The following is a 24660-nucleotide window of genomic DNA, read 5'->3' as shown; positions in this document are numbered from 1 at the left end:
CAGCCCAGGGCAGGGGCATTGCTGACGCCTCCCGGATCCCTGCACCCCCAGAGGCTCTCCCCACTCCCCCAGGCCTGGCAGGATGCCCCCAAACACCTCTCCCCCATCCTTCGGGCCCCTGCTCTCCTCATGGACCTCACCCACATGCCAGGGGACTTGGATTTGCCCAAAGGCAGGTGCACCCAAGGAGGCGAGCAGGGAAGCACGCACATTTCCCCATGTAGCAAACAGGGAAGCGTGCTCGGGAGCACAGAGCAAATCCCTGGGAAAGCAATTACTGCTCACAAGAAGTGGCACTCTAGAAACACATCGCCTTTCTGCTCCGGCAAAGGTGCCAGATTGCGGAGCTGCGGCAGCCGGCCCCGGGGAGGGCTGCGAGGTGCTTCCCCGGAGACCCCAAAATGCTGATGGCCAAGGCCAGCAGCCAGCACGGCCTCTGGCCTGCCCCACGCGCAGCTGGGGGGACCTCAGTGCTCCCCAGTGCCCTGTGGCCACCCACCCATCCCTGAGCCCATCCCACCTGAAGACGTGATGCTGGCACCAGGTCAGGTTGCATCCTCCTGCCTTGCAAACCGGTGAGATGACACTGGAAGTGTTCACTGCAGCCAGGGGACCCTGGGGAGGTGGTTGCTCCATTTTTCCAGTTGTCTTGAGCCAGGACACAGCTCAGGAAACACCAAGTCCTTGAAGGCAAAGGATTATAGGTCGGGCTTATACCTCTGGCCAGGCTGGCCTGGATTCATAGTGACTTGGCTCACCCTAGGGCAGAGATCCAGCTCTAGCAGAGCCCACATCCCCAGAAATCCCCAGCACATGGCCCTGGGGCTTCCCTCCCACCTCTGACTTGTCCCTGCCCCTTCCAGCCCTTTCCGTTGCAGCACAGCAGGGGCTGCGGTGCAGCCACCATCTCACCACCTCAGTGTCCCTGGCACCTCCTTCCCCAGCTAAAACCCTCCGAGACCATTTGCAGGGGGTGGCCGAAATGCACCAAGGATCGAGCAGACTGGGGAAGCATATGTCTCCAGGCTCTTCCCCAGGCATGGAGCGAGGTGCCAGCAGCACCACTGGCCCCCGCTGGGCAAGACACCGGCTGCCTGCACTCACCTGCCCCACGGGCAGCGAGGTAGCCAGACTCAGCAGCGATCAGTGAATGCCATTTAATTGCGGCACTGGTAATTAAGGGACCCCATTGGTTGCTCCAAGGCCGCCACGAGCTGGCTGCAGCCATCTGCTCCCCTTGCCCCGGGACCCCGGTGCCCGTGGGGGTGGGCGAGAGGGACACAGTGATTTCTGGTGCTAGGGCCAGGGTCTGGGTGGGAGGACCCCCACCCCACCGCCCTCCTACCTGTGGCGCGGCTTGGGTAGCACGGCTGGGATGGGGAGCGGAGCCCATGGGGTTATTTAGTGCCTCAGCCCAGGCACAGGTGCCTGGCGGCAAAGCTGCCAACCAGCAAACAGCCGCCCACACCGACATGGCCATAAATTACCTGCGGACCCACCGGGGACCCACGCCGGGGGGGAGGCAGTAGTGGCAAGTAGCCCCGCGCAGGAGCCCAGCGCAGACGATTAATCCTCGTTAGCAGCCTGACGGGGAGATGGGCTTGCGGGGCGTGTGGCACAGGGCGGCTGCTCCTGCAGCGGGGCTCACTCCTCTGGTACTGCTGCCCGCTCCCGCACTCCTCCATTTCTACTCCTCCTTCCCCAGCGTCCTCCTCTCTGTGCAACTCCCCCTTCTCTTGTCCTCCCCCTGCCCTCTCTCACCCTCGTTTCCTCCTGCCTCACTCCATCCTTTCTTCCTACCTCTCCCTCCAGAGCTCCAAAGATGCTCCTGCAGCGCTGTTCCCATCCCCAAACCAAGCGTGAGGCTGATCCCTGCCCACCACGCTCAGCTCCCAGAGGGTGCCCGGCAGCCCTTGCAAGGAGGCAGCCGCAGGGACTTGGGCATCCCGTGCCACAGTCTCAGCCACCAGCCTCCTGGCTTTCCAGGGAAGATGATGAAACCGAGACGTGCCAAACCACAGGGCCAGAGCCCAGACCCGCCCTGCTACACCCCAGCCCTCGGGGACATGAGACTTGCTGGGCAAGGGCAGAGCGCAGCCCGGCCGGGGCAGCCTGGGAATGCTGCGCAGGGACGCACCATCCACCGCGTGACATCCCCAAAGCGAGCAAATGCTGCTTCTCACACAGCAGATGGCAAATCCTACAGCAGGGAGGGGAAGCAGGGTGCCCATCAGCACCCCCAGCTATCACCTTAACTCTGCACCTCCCTTTTCAGGGCTGGGAGCCAGCACCGGGCTCCCAGGCTCTCCCCTCCACCACCCTCCTCTCCCCAGCTCCAAGCATCCCCAAGGACACCCCCAGGGCCAGGGACCACCCTCTGCCTCCTGCCCCCAGCCCTCTGCTCTCCGCTCCATCAGCCACCGCTCCAGGAGGAAGCGGCGAGCTGAAGCAAAAAAAGACCTTGATTTTAAAGAAAATAATAATTCTGGAATAAATAAATAAATAACAAGCCCAAGCACAAGTCTGCTTTTAAATTCAAATGTGCAATATGGCCCAGAGCCTCGGAGCCAGAAGGAAACTACAGATTTGGGCAAGGAAACAGGGAATATTTCACTTCAGCTCGGTCCAAGCCGTCATGATTTACACAGCAGCGAGGGAGGTGGGGAGAGCGCTGCTCCCCCGGGGCTCTGCAGCTCCGGCACTCATCCCCCTGCCCGCTATCCCTGCACCTAAAAAGTTTCTCTGGGCTCTCACGTCCTGCATCATCTTCCCATCGTGTCCCGCCACCTCCACTTCGGGGCCGCGGCTGTGCCAGGGCAGGGGGTTCTCCCCGCGCCTCCTTTTTAATCCTCCAGCGCCCAGGGGCACAGCGCGCTCCCGCCTTGCCAGGGCCCGGGACCCTCGACCCCGAGCGGGGCACGGGGCCAGGCCGCGTGGCACCCAAGCGGGAGCGTAACTCCCAGCCCCTGCTCAGGGGCTCTTTGGGGCCAGAGAAACGCCGGTGGCCGCAGCGGCTGCCATCCAGCTCGGGCTGGGGTTTGCACGGGGCAGCAATGCCCGCCACCGTGGCCTCGTCCCACCGTGGCCTCGTCCCACCGTGGCCCCGTCCCACCGTGGGGGCTGCTGCCTCTGCCGGGGGTCTGCAGCCCCGACCCGCTCCCAGGGCCGCTCTCCGGAGCCGCGGGTCGCCCCGCCAGCCGGCTCCTGCCCCTTGGGCCACTCGGGCCCAATGCACTTGCCCTGGCGGCCCAGAGCCCTGACCAGGATCCGCGTCCCACACGACACGAGTTTGGGCAGGCCTCAGCCCGAGCCCCGCGGCCGGGCTGTTACCCGTAGCGGGGGGGCAGTGCCCGGCTGCTCCGCGATGCCCACGGCGAAGCCCCTCGGCTTTCGGCAAGCGCAGACCTGGGCCCGGAGCAGCGCCCGGCCCCGGCCCCCGCGGCCCCGGCGCCCCCGGGCTTCCCCCGGCCCCGAGCCGAGCGGCAGCGGCGGAGCGGCAGCGCGGACCGACAGTGCCATCTTGTGCCGCCTGCCAGAAGGGATGCCCGGCCCCGCCGGCCCGCGGAGGGGCCCCAGCCCCAGGGTGCGGGCCCGGCCCCAGGGAGCGGCGGGGGCCCCGCGGCCGCACGGCTGGAGGCGCGGGGGGTGCGGCAGGGCCGGCGCCCCGCACCCCTGGGCCGCGCAGGGCCGTGGGGCTCTGGGACAGGGGGAAGCAACGGGGAGGTGACAGCGAGCCTGGAGCATGGGGAAAATCCCAATAAATCCCCAGTCCTCTTTTTCCACCACCGCCAGGTGCGTTACCCCCACCCCGGCACCCCCGCGCCTACACAGGGGTGCGAGGGTGAGGCGGGAAGAGGCGTGAGGCGACGGCCGTGCCCACGGCCGCGTCCCGAACGCAGGAGCTGCAGGGCGCTGCGCCCAAAAACCAGATACCCCAACGCATACGCACCGCCCAGACAGACACGGGCCGTGCGGCTTGGCACAGGGGCGCCCCGAAAAGAAACCCCCTGGCCCTGCACAGGGAGGTTCAGGGCTGCTGCTCAGCCCCGCTGGCGCGGCGGCTGCTGGTGGGGCTGGGGGAGAGGAGCGCTCCCCAAAACCAGCCGGTACCCTCCAAGCACAGTCCAGATTATCCTAAAAACCTGGGGGACCACATGGCACAGCATCCCCTCAGCGCAAAAAGAGCAAAGGGGGGGCACAGGGCCGGCTTCCAGGGAGCGCGAAGGGGCGTGGGAGGTGGTGGGGACAGCTTGTCACCGTGCCGCCCCATCCCCACGCACAGCTGCTGGGGCACCCCCGCCCTGACACCGCCACCCAGGGACGGAGGGGCTGCAAAAGCCGCCGGCAACGCCGTGACATCTTCCTCCACGTCCCCGTGGCACACGCGCGTCCTCCGCCATGAACGTGGAGAGCGAGGGAGGGGGGAAAAAATCTGCTTCACAAATTACCGTTAGTACCAAATGTCCCTTCTTATCAAGACTGGACGGGTATTCAATTTTTCTCTTCAAACGCCTGCCTTCTGAAATGGTAATAGAATTTCAAATCTAGGCGAAAAGGGAGGGGAAAAACTGAATATGCAAGGATTAACAATGAGAGAGAGAGACAAAGGAAGAAATTATACCAAAAAAATATAGTCAAAGCCTTTGCAGGAATTAATTAAATACAAATATAAAGAGAAAATTAACAGTCTCATGCTTAGGAGGGGGGAGAAAAGGGATATTTTCTGAGTTTAATTAACCTTTTTTTGCCAAGAACAATGAAGAGGAAGGGGGAAGGGAGGAAGGGGAGAGCAAAGTCTCCTAATTGTTTTGCCTTGCAGGAGATAATTACGGGAGCCGGCCAGGTCGGGGGCTGCCCACGTGGGTTTGGGGTGCATGGATCCGGCTCGCACACGTGCCAGGATTGTGTGCATATATAATTCATTTGTTGGTCCTAACTGGTAGGTAGATTGGGAGGAGCGAAGGCAGAGCTGGGAAGAGCCGTGTTCCCCAGATGCCAGGGGGCTCGAGGCGGGTGAGGAGGGGACGTCCCCTCCCGGCAGCGCCATGAGGAGGGAGAGAGCTTGGGCATCGGTGGGAGGCGGCTGGTGGCCATGGTGGCCGGCAGAGCTGCGAGATGACCTCTGTCCCGGCGCTCCCACGTGTCTTGTTTGCAGGTTTGGTATCTGCGGTGCTTGGAGGCATCAGTCACAGAGCAACAGCTGGGGGGTAGGATGGGGTTTTGGAGCAGCCGGATGCCAAATTAATGGTCTTTGTCACCACTGTCCCCTCCTGGGGAAAGCAGGGGAGCCAGGCAGCGACAGCAGGATGAAAAGCAACAGGACAAGGAAAGGAAAGGCAATGCCAACGCTAACAGGAGCGCCTGCCTGCTGAGTCCTTGCTGCCCTCGTGCTCTGTGCCCTGGCACCTCTTTGCTTTGCTGCTGCCTGCGCAGGAGCTCTCTGACCGCAGCGTGAACTTCAAGAGAGGGGAAGGGGACAAAGCCAGACCCGCAGAACAGGAGCTCTGGCAGCTTTAGCAGCAGGCCAACATTGGGCACAGCTGTAAGGGGCAGCACAGTGCTCCTGCTGGGCTACGGGCACTGCCGGACGGCCAGGCTTACACCCGCAAGCCCCACAGTAGCATTTACAGCAACTCACATACCACCAGCGACCAGGAGCGATGGAAACGGGCCAGTCGATGCCCCATGGGCCACTCAAACAACAAGTGATGAACAGCACCATTCTCCTCCGCTGGGTCTCAGCGCTGGGGCTGCTCGCGGGGAGCAACTCGCCGGGCGGAAGCGCCGAGCTTCGGGCTGAGGCACTGCCTGCGAGGTGCCTGCAGGCGCTGCCTGCACAGGGCGGTGTGGACAGGCAGCGCGATGGGTTTCCCTATGCCTTTCACGACATCCTTTTGACACCTCAGTGCCACGAGGTTAGGAGCAGGACCCGTCTCCCTCTAACCCCCAGCTGGGTGAAGCAGAGATTTCCTGAGGACTCATCACATGTAACTACCTGAAACTACCTGTAACTACCTGAGGGGAGGTTGTAGTGAGGTGGGTGTTGGTCTCTTCTCCCATGTAGTTAGCGATAGGACGAGAGGAAATGGGCTTAAACTGTGCCAGGGAGGGTTTAGGTTGGAAATTAGAAAAAATTTCTTTACAGAAAGGGTGGTCAAGAATTGGAACAGGCTGCCCAGAGAGGTGGTGGAGTCACCGTCCCTGAAGTGTTCAATAAACGGGTAGATGTGGCACTTCGGGACATGGTTTAGTCTAGTCTACCCTTGATTGGCTTAGAGTAGACTTGGTAGTGTAGGTTAATGGTTGGACTGGATGACCTTAAAGGTCTTTTCCAACCTAAACGATTCTATGATTCTATGATTCCTTGGGCCACCACCCATGGAGATGTCCTTTACCCCCGCACCACAAGCTTTCCCAGATACGTGCAAAGCCCCCTCCTCTCCCTCTGACCTCCCCCCACCATGATTATACCACCACCTGTCACATACGTGCTCGGGTGGGCGATGGAGAAGATGGGGTCCACGCTCCTGGACGAGGCCACAGGCAGCAGAGCTGGCTTTGCAGGGGGAGGTCGGCTGAGCTGAAGCCCAGTTTCCACTGGGTGACGGACAAATTCATCGTTCCCAGGCAGGAGGCTCCTGAAAGGCACAGGACCTGGATCTCTGCATGGGTCTGGCCCTGCCAGCACGGCATTGCCCAGGAGGATGCACACACGGGCTACGGATCATGTGGGAATTGGGACAGGGTGATTAATAAGTTAAAACCAACACCAGCAAGCGTTTATTTAACAAACGCGACTCCTTATCTGTCCGGGAATAGATTGCAAAATTATTCAAGAGTCTTCAGTGTAAATTATTCTTGGTATAAGGATTGTTTAAATTGCAAGCTGGAAATATTACTGTGAAGTGTACAAGGTATGTGGTAAATTATGTAACCAATTTATGTAATTTATAAATTGAGTTACATAAATTAGCTACACAAGGTAGAGCATGAATGTCAAATTGTATACTCAATTGTCACAATAATAGCTCAGCATCAGATTAGCTTGAGGATTAATCCAGGCAGTACAAAGTCTGGATGTTACAAATAAATAAATATAAATATCAAACTGTATATACTAACAGCTCAAACTAGAAAGTTATTGGCATTAAGGTAAGTGCAGCCACCCAATTACTTGTCGGCAGGGGTGGGGGATGAGGCAGAGACAGCAGGATCAGTTTTGCTTTTCAGTTTGCACAGACCTCCCCATAGTCAGCGCCCTGTAAAGTGCTTTAGGAAGCGGAGAAACTACCTGAGCCTTCTCCGGAAGTTCATGTCTCACTCCTGGGGTAAGGAACAGCTCCATCAACAGTACCGGGCTACAAAATCACTGATGACTTTGCAATTAAGAAGTTGAGACTAAGGGCACTGTTATGCTACTTCTGTTACACTACTTAATCCACTGCACACAAGGCCATGAGTATGGAAAAGTCCATGAATTTATTGCACAGCTCTGAGACTCACCTGCCATTACTCACCAACCCAAATTTTCAAGACTTGGAGGACCCTTAGGAAACCAGAACTAAGGCTGTTAGTTTTGCCCAAGTTAGCAGTCAAAGGTGCATTTCAACCACTCCTTTTCCACGAGCGCTTCCTCTCCACTCCCATAAACTACTCAACCCCAGGTTCAGCACGAGTGAGACAGCCTTAGGCCAGGCGCAGCCTTTTTGGACGTACAGACACCATGAAATGAAAGGTGCTTCTTTCAAGGTAGAGCTTTGATATAACTTGAAAACCTGGAAAGAGTTTTTGGGAGCATATGTGGGGATTTGGAGCAACAAGAGAAAATACTATAGACCAGTTTATAAATTAACTTAACCTAAAATTTAAGGCTGGATGGAAATAACTCCTTTGGACCCGCAGAAGCAAGGAGAGCCAGGAGCTCTCCCCAGGGAGCCTTGTTCACAGGGTGGCTCCATGAGCACTGTGGGCAGTAGCAGGGCTGAGCCACGTTTCAAGCTTTTTGCTCCACTGTCCACGTTCTCCATGAATTGCTAAAGGATTCCGAGTTTCAGAACTTTTTACCTTGTACTCCTTATTAAAATCTAATTTTCTTTCAAGTTGAGAATAGCAAAATTCTGCTCTGCTGAGAACAGCTGTGATTATCTTGTCATCTACGTGCCCAGGACTGCTGCAAGGTCTGTAGCAGTGTTAGAGCATCAGCTTCCAGTCCCAGGGGTGACCAGAAAGCGATGTAGAGCACAATTCTCTTGAGTACAACTTATTAAAACCTCCCCATTATTGGGTGTGCTTGGTTTTCCCAGAGAGCTGTCTGAGTTTGGACCTCCCAAGCAATCCCACAAGGTAAGCACTGGTGGGCAGTGACCAAGTTCACGGTCAGAAGGACGATATAGATTGCCTTAAAATTATGGCGTGCACACGGGTCTCATTTTTCTGTGCAATTTCTTGCACTGTTGAATGGAGATTTTTACCCAGCAGAAGAACCGCACTTCGAAACATCTGGCCCATCAGGCACAAAAGACTTCCTTTCTCCTGATGTCACCTTGACATCGCATTCCTGTAACCTATATAGCTCTAACCCCATTCATTGGCTGAAAACAGCCTCAAATAAAACTACTTGAGTTTATGTCAGCAACAAGCAATGCAGGACCACCTGCAGCCTCCGAAGAGGACATCTGTTTTGTTCTTTGAATAGCTGAGGAGCCAGACCCTGCTGTCTGAGGGTGCTTCCAAGAAGATTATCAGCTTAGATTCTGAAGCATGATTTCTCTTCTCTGTCTGTTTGGCCACAAACTAAATTGCGACCCTTTCCTTCAGGCAGCATGGTTCATTTTTCCTGGCAACAGGAAGGTCAGGCCAACCAGCGGCTGGGTGGAACCGACAGCTGGCACTGAGGTTTCACGGCTGGGTTTCATTAGCATGTTAGGGAAAGCAGCCATGAAGTATATTAAATATATTACTGTGGATACTCCCTTTTTCTAAACCACCCTCCAGCCTGGGAATGTATACTTCAGGGTACCAGAAGGCACTATATAAAATAATTAGAATGTAGTCTTGAAATAAATGGATGCGCATTTTCTCTTTTTGTAACCTCTTTAACTGAAAGATCCCACAACACCGCACAAGCACCCGATTTAAGTTTGGAACAAGCCTAGCACACAGTTAAGTCTCCTGGTCTCAGCTTATACCCTGTTTGGACAACCCTCCCACCGCAGAGCCCCGAGACGCGGCCGCAGAGCCGTGCTTGGGAGCAAGCGCGAACCTCACGGCAAAAGGTGGCTTCGGACACCTGCAATGCACGTGGATGCAGGCTCAGTCTACGTGGCCACCGCAGATGCACAGCGCTGATCCATTTAATCCAATAAATTGCAATCCAAGGAAGTTATCATTAGTTGGCAACAGCGCGCTGGAAGCTAAGGAGTAGAGGGAAAAAGTCCCAACACAAAAAAGGCTTGCAAAAGAAAAATAAGTAAATAAGGATTAAAGGGACTATGAAGGCTGTTTCATTGAAGCAGTCCATAAAGAGCAATTTCTCTGCCTTTTGTAAGCTTTTATTTTGGCTGATATGATTTAAGCTAAATCCTGAACTGGAATTTCCCCCCTGTCTCGTTAAAAGCCACAAAGCTTCGTTGCAGTCACCAGCCGGACTTCTTCAGCAGCTGAAAGGCTACTGAAGGAAAAGTAAAGAATTAATTTTTAAAAAGCCACACTCGCACATGGCTTTATTAAATGGCAAAAACTCAAATCTCTCCCTTGGTTCAGCCACTCAGAGGGGGAATGCACGGCAGCACTGGCAGAGTTCCTGTTTACTTGTTTTATGATGGTTGTAACGAGGAACCCATTAAATTAATAGCCGTGCTTTATTTTTAATGTTATGTTTAGCTAATCGTGACTTACAGTGGCACTCCCCATTCATAGAAAATAAAAACCAAACTCACTATGACAATGGACTCCATCACCGAGAGAATGGATATGGAGGGATGTTCAAGAGGTCGTAGGAGGGAAAACACAACACCCTTCTCATTCCTTCTAAGGGAGTGTCACTCATGTCCCTCAGCTGGCACTCATTAGAGAAATTAGCTCGGGCAGTTCAAGGACTAAATAATACAAGACTGATCTAAAGCCATAAAAAAAAAAAAAATTGCCAGATAGACCCTTTCCAACTGCACTAGCACCTCAGCACCAGGTACTGAAACACAGAGACCCTCCTGCCCTGCCCCTGCGAGCGAGGAACCCCCTGGGCGGCTCAGCAGGGGGAGGCTGGCAGCTGCTGTGCCCCCTGCACGCCCTCGTCCCCAGTGCCAGTGGATATTCTCCTTACCTTTAAGGCTTAAGTTATCCATTCACACCCTTCAGAGTACGCACACCCAGGTTAACGATGCCAAGTGGGTCAAAACGAGCCTTCTTAGATCCGAGGTGGATCTTGGGAACAGCAGCCCTTCAATTTGCCCTTCAATTCAGCGGCCAGTGACCCCGGAGAGCTCGAGCAGCTCTGCCTCGTACTCGAGAAGGAGCTGCCCACCCAGAGACTCAAGCAGAGCTGCTCAGGCACAGACACACACGCAGAGGGCATGGCTGGAGCATGCACACGTGGGCACAGAGCGCTTGCAGCCGTATCGCCCACCAAGGCAGGCGAGTACGGACCAAGGACAAGCACAGGCAGTTAGCGATAGCTGCAGAAGGATCTCACGGGACCAGGGACAAGCAGTGCAAGTGTGCTCACCAGGTCCACCTCCCGCTGCCGTACAGCGGCCAGGCACTGCATCTCCGCGAGAGTGACAAGCTGAGAGACTCCTAGCGCGCAGCTCTCAAGAAGATAGTAGCTGCCTCAGAGCAGGTGCAACTCAAGTAAAACAAGCCCATTTTATTACAGAAATGCAGACCAAATGCAGAGAACCCAGGAGGACTCTGAGTTTCCAGCATGATGCTCAGAAAGCTACTAACCACAGCAGGGCTGAATGAGCCCTCCTATAGCTGCTCCTTGTCCTCGATCATTTCCCACTTTCCCACTTTGAAAGATTATTAATCTTTTCTGGTCTTAAACAGTGAAGATAACAATTTTTTAAAATTCTGTAGAGAAGGAAGTAGGAAATGTATAGGACTGAACTGCATGCACCAGTTTGCCATAAATGTTAGCAGTAAACAGGAATGAAGACAACTTACTCTGCAGCCGTCAACCCAGTATTAACTCAGTATTCAAAAAGGATTTTGAAATTAAAGCTTTAAGAGACCCATAAGAAGGTGACCGGATCCCAACTCTTTTTGAAAAGAGCCATGTGAGCCAAAGGGCTTTGTTTGGGCTCATGCTAATTAGCAAACCTGCTCCAGAGATATCAGAAATTATATTTACTTCTAAACAAACTTTCTGAAAATTAAGGACGATGCACAGTAGGAATCAAAATGAGACTCCAGGTCCCTACTGCCCCTTCTCCTACACTCCCTGGGACAGCAAGTCTTCCATGCAACAACTCCCACAGAAAACAGTACGGGGCAGCAGGAACCAGACACAAGTACTGTCAACATCTCGTAGCACATTGCACAAACAAAATGGCTGGATCAAGCACGAGCTACTCCACTGAATGCAAGTAGGAAGAGCACCTAATTTAGGCCATTCACATGGGGAAACCAGCTTCAGGAGCACTTTGTTACATACCCCAGAGAGAGCAGTTGATTTCATCTTCAACTTGGAAACAAAAGTTTGTTTGCTGCTCTCCCTAGGAAGACAACAAAGGAAAGTTCTCTGCCACGTGCTGACCTCTGTAAAAAGTCCAAAAAGAGCACGCGTGTTATTAAATCCAAGACACTCTTTTGACACGGAGGCTCATCACTTCAGCCTGCATTACCCTTCACTCTCCCAAGGCATCAGCCCAGGAAAACTGGGGAAGTGACGAGAAACCAAGGCATGTACCAGGAACAGAGTGATAAAGCTGACAGATAAGGAGGGCAGGCAAGTCAGTTCAGAATATCACATCCATCTTCTCCAAGGATTTAAAAAAAAAAAAAAAAAAAAAAAAAAAAAAAAGGGGGAGCAGGTGTGGAGCTACAACCCCACAGGACTCTGGGACTCTGACCAGCCCTTCAGGTTCCCATGGGTTTCCAAAAAAGGGCTGATAATTCTACAGTGCTGGGTGCAATGGCTCCCTGGGGTGGCAAAAAGAGCTGTTGCAGTTGTAGGCTGTATTTTATCTAGGTGCATCTAGTTAACAGCAACTCTTAGAGGGAGTGGGAAGAAACAAGTGGAGAGTCCTTGTACCTATACTGCTTCTAACCCCAAAAGACCAAGTCACCAGGCAAAGAGAAGACAAATGTGGTCTTGAGATGCATACAAGACTGGCAATGAAGCATTTTAGAGAATCAGACATAAACAATTTATCGACAAGGTACAGACAAACACTTTTAACCAGTTTGGAAATAAAAAATAACAACAACTTGAAAGACAAATTGAAAAATTCTGCTTGGAAAAGGAGCACACAGCATGAGATCACAGGATTCAGCAGACTATAAGATAGGAAATGAGACTTACTCTTCTCCCCCTACAGCTACACAAACCCCTCCTACATAGATTACAGACACACTTGGCAATTGCCTTCCTCCTCCAGCCTCTCCTGTTACAGACAAGGCAGAGTTGGTAGAAGCCTGAACGCAGAGAGGATATTAGATAAAGCATCTTGCAAAGCCAAGTGTGAAATATTAACAACAGGAGGCAATGGGTTGTGTTTTTATGCAAGATCACAAATTTGGTGCTTAGAGAGCCTGAGATGTTCTTGCACACCGGAATCTCAAAGTGCTTGTTGAATGTTTCATTTAAAAAGCTATTGAAGCCTACTGGAAAATTTCTAACAGTTCTGTTATTTGCTGTATCTTCTCTAACTTCATTGCTTTTGTTCTTTTTCCTTCCTGCAACACTAAGAAATTATGCATGAATGAAAAGGTTGTTCCTTCCATTCATCTGGCCAGTTTTAAAACAATTCATACTGGTAAAGTGGGCACTCCGCAAGCCTGTATTTTCACATGAAATTACCACAATTGTGCACATTGCATCCGAATTACCGGATGCATTTGTACACATAATTACCCAATTTGCACACAGAGCTGCAATAACCGGGCAGGCAAAATGGACATGCAGCTGTTCAGCTGAATGGAGCGCTGCGCCTGAACTGCATCTGGCACTGGGCAGGTTTAGTTTTAGTCTATGAAACAGGACACAGATATTCCTGGACACAAAAGAGCTCCTTTTTATCCAGCACATGCAGCACAGACAGCAGCATGGCTGGCTGCCCCTACCCTACCTCAAACTTGCCTTTGGAGGAAACTGCCTCCGATTCAGCTTCTACAATAGATTCAGACCTTGTTTATCCTGCTGTCCTAGTTGCCCATTAATGCTAACTGTGATGGTAGCTGTGTGATAAGGACATCTATTCAACACTGGACACCAGGCTCCAGGACTAATGATTGCTGCCACTTTGGAGCGTAACTGACACCTGCTGTCACAATCTTGCATGAAAAAAAATTCATGCTCCGAATATCCAACAAGCAGTCAAGGAGAAACATAAGGAGAGGGAGCCTAAGAGAAGATGCAGGGCTTCTTCCTTCTTTGCAAGGGCCTCAGTAGTAGAGGAGCAGCAAAGATGGGGAGGGGAAGAGAAAACACTTGCTTGAGAAGCTGCGGTACCTGTACGTTTTTTACTCAGATGGCAGCTGAGGCTCTGCATACTGAACTTCATCTTTGGCAATTTCCTATTGACATCTTTGCTCATTTTTTTTTTCCCCAGGCTCAGATACCTGAGCTGATGATTAGGGCAACAGCAGCAGCAAACTGCTCCCGGGCACTCGGAAACACCAAAGGAAAGGGACTGCCTGAAAGGCAGATGGGACCACAATCCCCGCACACATGACCACCAAGAAGTTTGTAGACATTCATCACAGAGTATGCTAAAATCAAACCCTACATGGCAGGACAGAGGAGTTTCCCACTTCAAGGCTACACGATGAACTAATGTCTGTCCTCAGAGACTGCCAAAGACTGAGAGTTAGGCAAGCCAGTACTGAAGTGCAATGACATGCAAGAGGTATATTTTCAGCTAATAATCAAGCAGTCCCTCATATGGAGGTACTGGATGGCCTTAGAGTGCCACTTTGTCCTTGTTGGGCTGCAAAACAGCCGCAATGCACCTGGCCAACATTAGCTGGAGATGTTACATTTATGATTTTATGGCTGACTTTTTCCCCCTACCCTCTATCAATTGAGTTCACTGTCTGAACGATCACATCTGTTTATGTTCCACAGACACCTGCGTATCTTGAGATGACAGCAACTCCCTGAATGCTGTAATCAGTTATTTCTCAACAGAGGAATTGCCAATTTGGTAAATAAAGCTCATTATAAAAGAACATGGAAATGTATTACAGTTGCCTAACAGAGAAAATTGTCCAGTGCCGCCAAATAATCAGCCCTGGCATCATAGTCCCCCCCAATTTAGGGCAGCTGAAATAATGACATGCAAATTACTCATGCCAAGGCAACATTGGATAGGGGCAAGAGGAAAACGAGGAAGAGACAAAATAGGTACTTTTCAGACCAACAATAATTTAAAATCTAGTCAGGGATAGACCTTGGTGCTCCAAATTTCTGCAAGCAGAGTCAGAAGTTTTGCAGCTTTGTAGAACCTGGCTATCCCAAGCAGATCCAAAAGCTGGCATGGCAGTAGCAGCAAAATCCCACCCAGTACTGCTACAAACAGATCTGAGGACACCAAGTGTCGTACTTTGATTTGGAAAATTTGTCCTTCCTCCCTTGGGGACACCAAGTTTGACCTGCACAGTGATAAAAAGCTGAAATTTTTGCAGGATCTGAGACTAACAGAGATGAGCCATGGGTAAGCAAACATCGCTTCTGAGGAGGAAGAGGGTCGTGGCATCAGCTCTCCACAAGAAGGAAAGGCATTTTGTTGCTTTAATGAAGATGTAAAGCACTAAGTTGCTGCCTAAAGGAAAAAGAGACGAAGCAGAATATAACACAGAAAACAATTCTCAGCCCCCCTCATCCATTTTCATAAACACTACATTAAACTCTGACATGACCTCCAAAAATCCATGTTCACATTCTTCAGAAACTGTCAGATACAGTCAGAGAGGACAAGAGCAGCAAACACTGCCAGAGGAGAAGCTTTAGCCAGAGAAGGGGAATCAAGTTACCAAGCTAGACCTGCTCCCTTGGTTTGCTGACAGGTCTTTCGCAAATCTGCCGCACCTACCTCTACGAGGATGAAATGCCAGACGCACACAGCTCCCACCGTCCCTCAGCTCCGCGAGGAGAGGGCTCAAAACAGAGCACAAGGCTGAAAGGGATGGTGGTTTACGGCAGACAAAGCAGCAACTGCACACAAGGGCTGGTACAAAGAATGATAACTTGGGCTCTGCATTCAGCAGGCAAAGCTTTTTTCGTATGATTCACCGACACCAGTTCCCTTCAGCCAGGACTTTGCACTCTTCCAAGTACTTTCAAATAAGCCAAAGTCATTCAGCCTGGGACCAAAATGAACAAGTTTTGTGATTTATAAACTGTGACTTGAAATATTTCTATTCCTCACACTTGTTTGGAGTTTTTGTTGGCATGGGTAGTAGGCAGAAAACAGCAATTTACAAACTCATGGGACTGAAAGTATCTCACAGCACACAGTGACCATTAAACACTTTATTGTTTAGGAGGGAACCTTGGAAGGGAAGAAACACGCCTGCTGGTGTAACCGATGGGAACATGCTAGGAACAGTTAATCCTAACAAGCGAGTCAGGGTTACCTCCAAATACTTCAGACCCCTTTCTCCAGAGCAAATGGACAAAGATAACAGCTTTTGAAACTCAGATGTGGGTCGGTGAAACGAAAGCTAGCACAGGGTGAACCAGGCTCGTGTTGGGCAAGCCTCCAAGCTACAAGCTGTGCTGGAAGCACCTGGGGTCAATATGATTCTTTACATTGTAATACAATAAAAAAGGAAATGATAACGTCCCCCTCTCCCAGGACCCTCCTCCCAACTCCAGGAACATCCACTGAGACTGATACATGCAGGCAATTAGAAGAGGAATCATGTTGTCTTGGACCGCGAAGGGCAGAAGGCACCGGTTTTGGTCAGCGTCTATCCAGAAGGATGCTGGGGCTTCCAAGGGCATCTGTGGTCCTTGTCTTCTGCTCTCTGGTGGCTGATGTTTATCCAGAATTAACTAACAGCTCCTGGAGGAAAAAGGAGACAAAGGAAAAGGCAGCAAGTTAGTTAGGCAGCTGTTGACGTGGGACTGTTTCCTTCAGAAATGAAGGAGTAATGTTGGCAGGGTGAAAATCCCACAGAAAAATCATCAGGTTTCACCTGCTGTAAAACACAAGACACTCAAGGGGACAGAAGATAATGACACTGTAGAAGCAAGGCAGCAAGTCATGATATCAAAGGCGAGACCGATTCTGTGAACAAGAATATATGGTCAGTTGCAAATGATTAGGACTTATAAATCCTATGGCCTACAGCAGGAGAGAAAGGCCATGGTCTCAGGTAAGTCTCAGAGCAGCTGGATTGCAGGAGTAAGTGTAGCTCCACGCTAAGTCCCAGCCTCAGCAGGACACGGGAGCGCTTTGATTAGCTGCCATCAAACACGCACGCACCACTCACTCATCCTGGAACAGGATCAACATAAGAGCGAGCACTAGAGAGGGGAGAGGAAGAAAGAGAGGGACTCGGAGACTGCCCTAACTCCTGACGTGTTTGACAGCCTTCATCCTATTAAGGCCCAAACCCTCCTAAAATTCAAAGCAAAATCATGTGTGCTTTGTCCCCACAGCAACCTCCTGTTTTCTAACTGATACATCCTCAGATCCTGCAGTTATCTACATATGAGCTGTGAACCTCTGAGGGGTAGAAAAAACACAAGGCTTTCAACTTCTTAGGATGGAGATTGCAGAGCCTGCTATGGTCTCTTCCTATTTTTATCTTATCACTCCTATAAAGTTAAAGAAATCAAACCAACAATGCCATCAGCACTGGATAAGAACACACCCGACACCAGCTATAACACCTCTGCCTCTGAGGATCTGGGCTTTCAGTGCTGGACCCTACTTCAAAACCTAGATAATCAGCTTTCATGCATCAGCAATGGCATCTATATCAATGAACTGCTGGTGTAGCTACACAAACAGCAGAACTGCATAGGGTGAGCCCATCAACACGGTACTTTTTTTCTCATGCTCTGGATAGGTACAGTTCCATTTTGCAGAGTAGACAGTACTTACCCGTGTTTAAAGGACCCTGCTAAAACCAAGTACAGAAAAACAACTGAATAGTTAGCTGCACATGGTCTCACCACCCATTTTTACTAAGGCTGAATCTGAGCTTGGTTCTACTCTCTAGGCACTAGAGTTTCTTAGGAGAGAAGCTGGGCTTCCTTGAATGCGAATCAAAGGAGAACATCACAAGATAATGACACTAGCACACTTGGCAATATCTGTCAGAAGGTGAGGATGTCATTTGGGCTACTTCTGCATAGCAGGCTGATATTCGCTGCCTAACACCTGCAAGGTCAGCATATTCAGTCTACATTGACCATGCATCTCCAAAGACAGACCCATCTCTAACAACAATGAACTGGAAAAGCTTAAAAGGACTCAAGAATAAAGAGAAAATTGTTTGCCAAATTATTTAGACAAAGCTTATCCAGAAATCTGACAAATGAACCATCAATATTACTCGACTGACTCTAATTTCCCAGGTAATTTTTCTTATCATTAGTTACTTAAAAGTTTTGCACAGAGCAATACATTTTAAAAACTCCAACAGCACTCACACAAATTGTAATGAGCAAAGCAGCAACAACTCGCAATCAATTTTGCAATAAAGTAATTTGCTGTATTCACACTGCAACACTTCAGTGAAGTGTCGAGGTATGCTATATTTTGTGAAAAAGCCACTGATGTGGCCACTCTGTGGTTAATCCTTATGGAAGATAGTAAAACCTTTTTCTTTAAAGTAATTTTAAAGAATATTTTAGTTACACAATTTCATGTTCAAAATCACAACTATATATTTTTACTCATTTCAGGAGAAAATGCAAACAGCCAGCACTTAACCTCAATCAATTCTTTCCAGCCTAACCTACCCACATACAGGGGAAACATCGAGCTGGAAGCTCACAAACATTCCTTGTGCAAAAACATCAGGTTCCATCTCACTCTGGATGACTAAACTTTCTCAAAATCTTTTGCACAGTGAGCACTGGAGCCAGAACCGATGAGCTGCCAGGCAGGTGAGACACCAATTTCCTGCTGCGCAGCTCTCACCAAAGGAAGCTTCTGTGAACAAAGGATGCAGGTAACGATACCGTCGATCAGCCCATGCTGCTCCCAATAGCGGCCTGATACAGTTCCATCTAAGACCAGCCTGTGCTGGATGGAGCAACTAATTAATGTCCCCTCCCTCATCAGGGGCATGGAGTGCTCATGAAGGTTATAGGGCTGGAATTTTTTGGAAACTGAAGCACTCCCAGTACACAACAGCCTGCACAGGGGGATGACTTTCCCAGCTGTTTCAGACTTTCCTGCTCAGACACTAATCCAGATCTTGCTGCATTTGCCATGCTAGTGTAGACCACTACCATCCTGAACCCGCTAATATTGCTAAGGTTCAATTTACAAAGAAAGTGAAACCGGAGAACAGTCTCTGGCTGGCAACGAACCCATGCTCCTCTGGATCTTCTGCAGAACATGCTGTGCGGCACAGGCATGATTAACAGCTAACAACGCTGGAGGCCAGAGGTCTCCTCTGCCAGCCACTGCAGAGCAGCACGCAGCCGCTGCATGCTGCACAGTGGAAGCCCTGTAGGCCTCGTGGCCTGTTAGCCCATCATATAAGTCTATGCTTGTTCGAATACGCATATAATTGTTTGCACTGTTCCTAGGCCATCAGTTTATAAACCTGTGGCTAACTACTTAAAAGCACAGTTGCATCAATTTCATGCCTCACATGCTGTGTAATAGCATGGAAGGACGCCATATCTCTAAGACTAAACCCACTCTTTGCTAAGCTAACTGTTTACAGCAGCGTTTTAATTCCACCTAGCATTGCAACCATGCTGATACAGATTTAGCACCCCTTCGTTTCCTTCCAACCTGGAATCCTCCCTGCAAGATGCTACCAGGTTGCTACAACACTTACCTTGAGCAGAAGGAGCCAGGAAAGGGAAGGAGAAGCCTTACCTCTCCTGTATGCCCTTATCATTACATATGCACCAGACAAGTTGCATATGCAACAAGTCCAGGCAGCCTGCAATCACATGCTGCTCCCACACAACAGGATACTCCCAATTAATTGAGTTGAGGCTCAGCCTGAAGGAGTTTGGTGCCTCATCACAGAATAACTGCCCCACAGTTGGCATTAGCTTGTCTCTGCTGCAGTCTTAGCAGAATTAACAACTCAGGAAACAAGCAGCCTTGGAGTGCCCTGCACACTCTAATGAGAAGGGATAGTGCCCTTCTTGCACAGGGAGGGTAGATTATTTTTAATGCCACTGCCAATGCAATGTCAGGTAGATACCAGCTTCCAGTCTCGAGGAGCTCCAGCCCAGCGCCTCTATATTTGAATACTGTGTCCATACAAAAGGGTCCATAGAAAGGCAATTCCTCACAGCTGTGGCTGCAGCACAAACAGGAACGGCAATCTATTCAGTCCCAACAGCAAATCCAGCTGGAGGGCACGCTGCGCTCTCCTCCACGCCTCTTCTGGCAAGCAGGACCCTAAGCCACTAACCCATGCTCTTCCATCACCATGAGACCACACTTAGGAACTAACAGCAGTCAAAACTGGCTGGCTGCCCAGCCGACACGGCCCACCACTTTGCAGCACCTGTGGGGAAGCCAGTAGCTTTCCAGTTCTGGTTCCAGTTGAGCGAGGAGAAAGGGTCAAGCTCTGCAATGAGGTCTGCTCCACACATCTCACCCCTGCTGAGAGGGGAGTCCAGTCAATGCCCAACACTGTCCTTCTCCCTACCAGCATCATGGCAAGCAAGTCTCAGCAAGATGTTCAAAGGCACCGCTCTCTTGTCTTCCTCCTGCTCTTTCTTTGTCAGTCTGCATCCCCGCATAGGAGCTCGGGGCTGCCTAGCGAGTCCGCAGCATCCTCTCTACCTCCCGCAGTCGCTGGCTAGCTCAGCCCCTCAGCTCTTGGCCTCACTGGAGACTCACAGCCAGTGGAAGAATCTCCCTCCTTGAAAACCCAGACCCTGAAGAACTTCCTCCCTCAGTGTTTGCCAGAGACACTGTTTGCCAAGCTTCAGCTGTGCTAAGACATATTTATTTAACCAGCCTTTAGTCTCATGGGGTAAACCCTTCAAAGTTCCTCCAGCGAGTGCCTTACCTTTGTTCTAATATTCCTTTAAGCAGTCGCACCATGGTACTTGCACATATGGGCACTGTGTAGCTATGAAGAAATCAGAAAGCAGATCCCCATGATAAATGACTCTGTGCATTTGGAGTGTCAGTGACAAAGTAGAAATTAATCTCCATAGTTCCAAGTTCCCTGCCGTGTGCAAGCAGCTCTCTCAAAACCAGAATACCTGTTGGCACACAGCAGACTTCAGTAACATGACCACACAACTTTTTAATCTCAGTTAGTCTGGGAAGAGACACTAACAAAATACAAAAATCCTGACCTGTCCTAAAATGGGTGTTCAAGGCCTTTCTGCTGGATAAGGCATTTGTTGTGGGGCTATTAGCACCCCGAAGTGCTGCAAGGGACATTTGAGTCACTTTGGTTTGATGTATGCTGTAGGTATTTTTTGGTTATGTGCAATTTGTCCTGTTACATTCAGGGTATTGGCTATTTTGTGGAGCAGCTGTGCTGACTAATGGATCACAGCACTTCTGTGCCATATAGTTATTGCACAGAAAAGCCTCTCTGTCTCTCATCCTTCAGGAGTCCAACAGTTGCTGTCCTTGGGTTTGGAATAAGAAGGGGCAGGAGTATGCCTGGCAGCAACAAAAAACATTAATTCAAAAAGCTATGAAGAGAGTTTTGTTTTCCCCTCTTCTCTGTACTGGTGTCAATAGCTTTGCAAAGCAGAGAAGTTCACCCAATGACTTCTTGGCTACTTCCCCAGATGGTGTCTTCAAAGCTGGCTTGACAGCAGAAAAGACGCCTTTCAAAAGACTCACCAGACACATTGTCAGAACACCCCAGAAAGTGCTTTCACGTGGAAGTCCCCTGGTCTACATACCCCAACAACAGAGTGCAAGGAACAGAAACAGTTTGTCTGGTTTCCTCTCCCCACTCCTCACTCTTCTTCGACTCACAAGAGCTGACACACTGCTTCGCTCTGCCTTGACACCTCCCATTGCTTTGCATCACCCAAATACAAAGTTACTTACTAGCACAACTGATCTCTAGCTGTTCTGAGACTCACCTGTTTGTTCATGCATTATAACACTGATTTCCTCCAGACAATTGTTCTGATCATTGTTCTAACTTGCAGAGAGCTCCCGTCATTAGCCTTGCTTAACAGGAAATGTTTTGCCACTGACTGAGCAGCTCTGCAGTTACTAGACTGCACAAAAAATCATCCCAGCTGGGGGGCCGCATCTCCCTGCTGAGCTGGTAGCCCCAGACATCGCAGGAGGGAACACACTCAGTGCTTTTGATTTTGGACACGTGCTAGAAAATAGCGGGGCCAGGAGAAACATACACCACTTTACAAAGGGCCACTGCTGAAAGGATGGCTGTTAATTAATCAGCATACAAACTGAGGGCGGTTTTTGTTCAATCAATGTTAATTGCATTTAATCTCGTTCTCACCATTAAGAAAAGCCACCAGGCCAGGCTGATGTTGCTAGTGCCTGACATGCAGATTCCACCCACGTTTGAGAGGCAAGGCGGGAAGAGAAAAGTAATGGAAAGGAAGGAAATAACCCTTCCTCACCCCTTCTGCATCACTGCCCAATTTCATTGGGTCTGTTCCATTATTTAAACAATTTTTGTTTTCCAATAACATTACATAGGAGCTCAAAGGATGAAAATCAGACATGGAGCATTTCACTACTAGTTATTCTTGCTCTCCTGGGTACTAGCTTAGAGCTTTGCTAACCTGCACGGCCCTGCCTATTCCGCTTCTGTAAAGGACTGAAATACAGAAAATTGCTTACGTGAAGCGGTGTCTGCTTTTTAGTTGCGGGCTGGTCCCAACAGACCTGCCAGTGCCCCTCAATATGACCTACAACTGCTGACTGCCACCTTCCATCAGCTCTGCCAAAGTCTTTCTTCTCACCTTGCTACTGACCACAAGTCCACCATGTGCCAAAGGATGCTGAAGTCTGTCTTCCTCTAAAGTCTTATAACACAAAGTAGTATTTGCTATTAAACAACCTCTGACCAAATTTGCCTTGTAAGTCAGTGCATGTGTGAAGCCTGAACTTCCCAGGTAAACCACTAGTGCATCCGCCAGTAATCTGGCTCTGATCTGGGGACTGTGCCACTATCTGCCGAGCCACCTGCTTGGGAAATAGGAGGGATCCTCTTGCCTCGGCAGAAACCAAGCCTGGGGGCAGAGGGGCAGCTTTCACAGCCCAGGAAGCCCAAGGTGGCGGATTTCACGACTACTGGCTTATTGCTTCTGCAAGCGCCTTGCGTTTTTCCAAATCAGTATCAAGAACAATAATAATAAAGACCGGGCTCTGTCTGTGCCTTCCCCCTGTGGCAGCACACAACGCTTGCCCAAAGCTGATGCTGCAGTTTATCATAGATTTTCTTTATCTCTTGACAAGCGTTAGTCCCACTGCCTCTCACCGCATAAAGTGGACATATCACAAGTGCCGTGAAGGACTGGCTGAGTTTTAAGTGGTCTGAAATGGCTCCACTAGACTTGGTCAAGATTGCTTTAAAATCATTTCCTATTAGGATTGTGACCCTCTCTCTTCACAGCCGGCATAATGACTCTACCTCAGGGGAAGACAATTACATCCCGCTATCTATACACATCAGAAAGTATACACTACAAACACTACCGCGCCTTTCTAGAACAAGCGAGAGAAGGCAATGCAGGAGGAAGAGGAGATAACACTGGATGCCCCTCCATCCCGCAACTGGAGCCACCCCGAGCGTTTCGCAAGCTCATGGATTAGCCCCCAGAAGGGATAAAGGGATCCAGAAGGCACAGAGTGTTTCTAAAGCAGAACAACGACAACTCGTACAAATCCAGCTCTGGTTTTGCGAGGATTAAAATGAACTTCACCCAACTGTGAATATCCGTTTCCAGAGCCAAAAAGAATGGAAAACCACTTACTGATGCAAGAGCATTTCATTATTTCAAACCCTAAGCCCAACGCTTCCAAAAATTAAGGACAGGCAACAGTAATGTTATTGCTGGGGGACATCGGCTGCAGGGGTTTAACTGCTAAACTGCCAAGCCGTGCTCTGAGCACAACGTAATGAAACTGTACAGAAATAAAGGCAGCTTCTCCATACTCTCGTTCCTGCCCTTGCTACCAGCCCCCATGATAATCAGTGGGAAAATAAAAGGAAAAAAATAATCCCAGAAGCCAAGAGACTTTGGATTAAGTTGTATAAATGACCTGTTACCTCCTAACACAAGGAAGAAAGAAATGCAATAAATACCTGCAAAGCCATTCCAGTATTTTGGATTAAGTGGATTACAGAAATGGAAAGTACATGATGCAAGATATTTTAAAACAAGATGCCAGGGAAGTGCAGGAATTTGAATCAGGTTGGCAAATGATCCCTGCAGACTACTGAAGAAAATTAATAGAGAGAAGGGGTAGAGAAAGGATACAGTAAGAATACTGACTGATGAACACTGTTGTTAGGATGTGTAAATTCAGAATGTCTGACTTCCACTTAAATCTGCTTCAGTCCTGAAATAAAAATAGCAAATCCTACTGTTAAAAAGCACTGGAAGTAGAGAAGTCAGATATGCCAAGCCTCATTTCAGGATAGGTTTCCCCTGTGCATCCCTCAAGATTGAAGTTTGTGACTTTAATTATTCCTGGAACATTGTGTATATAGGGATTCAATTCAGGGATTACTAGCAGGATCCTTGTTCTAAGTGCCACTCCTCAAACAAATTACACTTCACTGGATGTCAGTAACATACACAAGAAAACAAATTAGATAAAGGCAGCAGGACGGCAAGATACAGATCTGGTGCAAGGAAATTTCACAAGGTCACCCAGAAAAATAAAGACACTTAGAATATAAACTCCTACAACATTTCTAATTCCACAGCGCATTAAAGCTTCACATGACCCAGACACAATACATCTTCAATACACCAGTGACTCCACACAAGTCTGAGACCAAGCCTAGCTGAGATATGCTTTCTTGTGAAGAAATGCCATCCAGGTCGGGGTGGAGGAAAAGAGAGACAGGAGATAGAAAGAGCAACCCCAGTTGTGCTTTGAACTCCTAGGGGTCACCCCATCCCACCCCTTGCCTCTGACTGTTCACAGCTAAACACAGATGGACGGGAGAAGCCAGGGAGAGAGGACGTCATTTTGGTTGGAGGCAGATACAGCAGCTCCTTGGCTGCAGGGCTTCTTCACAAGCTGATCCCAACTTCACATACTGCATTTTGCCTTTCCAGATCTCATCCTGGAACAGATTATTAACCTGCACTAG

The 24660-nt window shown here is 50.0% G+C and overlaps 1 protein-coding gene across 1 annotated transcript in view; it reads right to left on the bottom strand.

The window, feature by feature from the left end:
• Positions 1–15728: 15728 nt before the first annotated feature.
• CHCHD6 (coiled-coil-helix-coiled-coil-helix domain containing 6) overlaps positions 15729–24660 on the bottom strand; it is a 116055-nt gene continuing 107123 nt past the window's right edge. Inside the window, 1 exon segment of the mRNA XM_075713593.1 lies at positions 15729–16229. Coding sequence (XP_075569708.1) covers positions 16206–16229 — 24 coding nt within the window. The 3' untranslated portion in view covers positions 15729–16205.

This window comes from Pelecanus crispus, chromosome 7 (genome assembly GCF_030463565.1).
Source record: "Pelecanus crispus isolate bPelCri1 chromosome 7, bPelCri1.pri, whole genome shotgun sequence".
Classification (NCBI taxonomy): domain Eukaryota; kingdom Metazoa; phylum Chordata; class Aves; order Pelecaniformes; family Pelecanidae; genus Pelecanus; species Pelecanus crispus.
The sequence above is the reverse complement of the archived record's forward strand: the minus strand, read 5'-3'. Positions and strand labels throughout refer to the sequence as shown.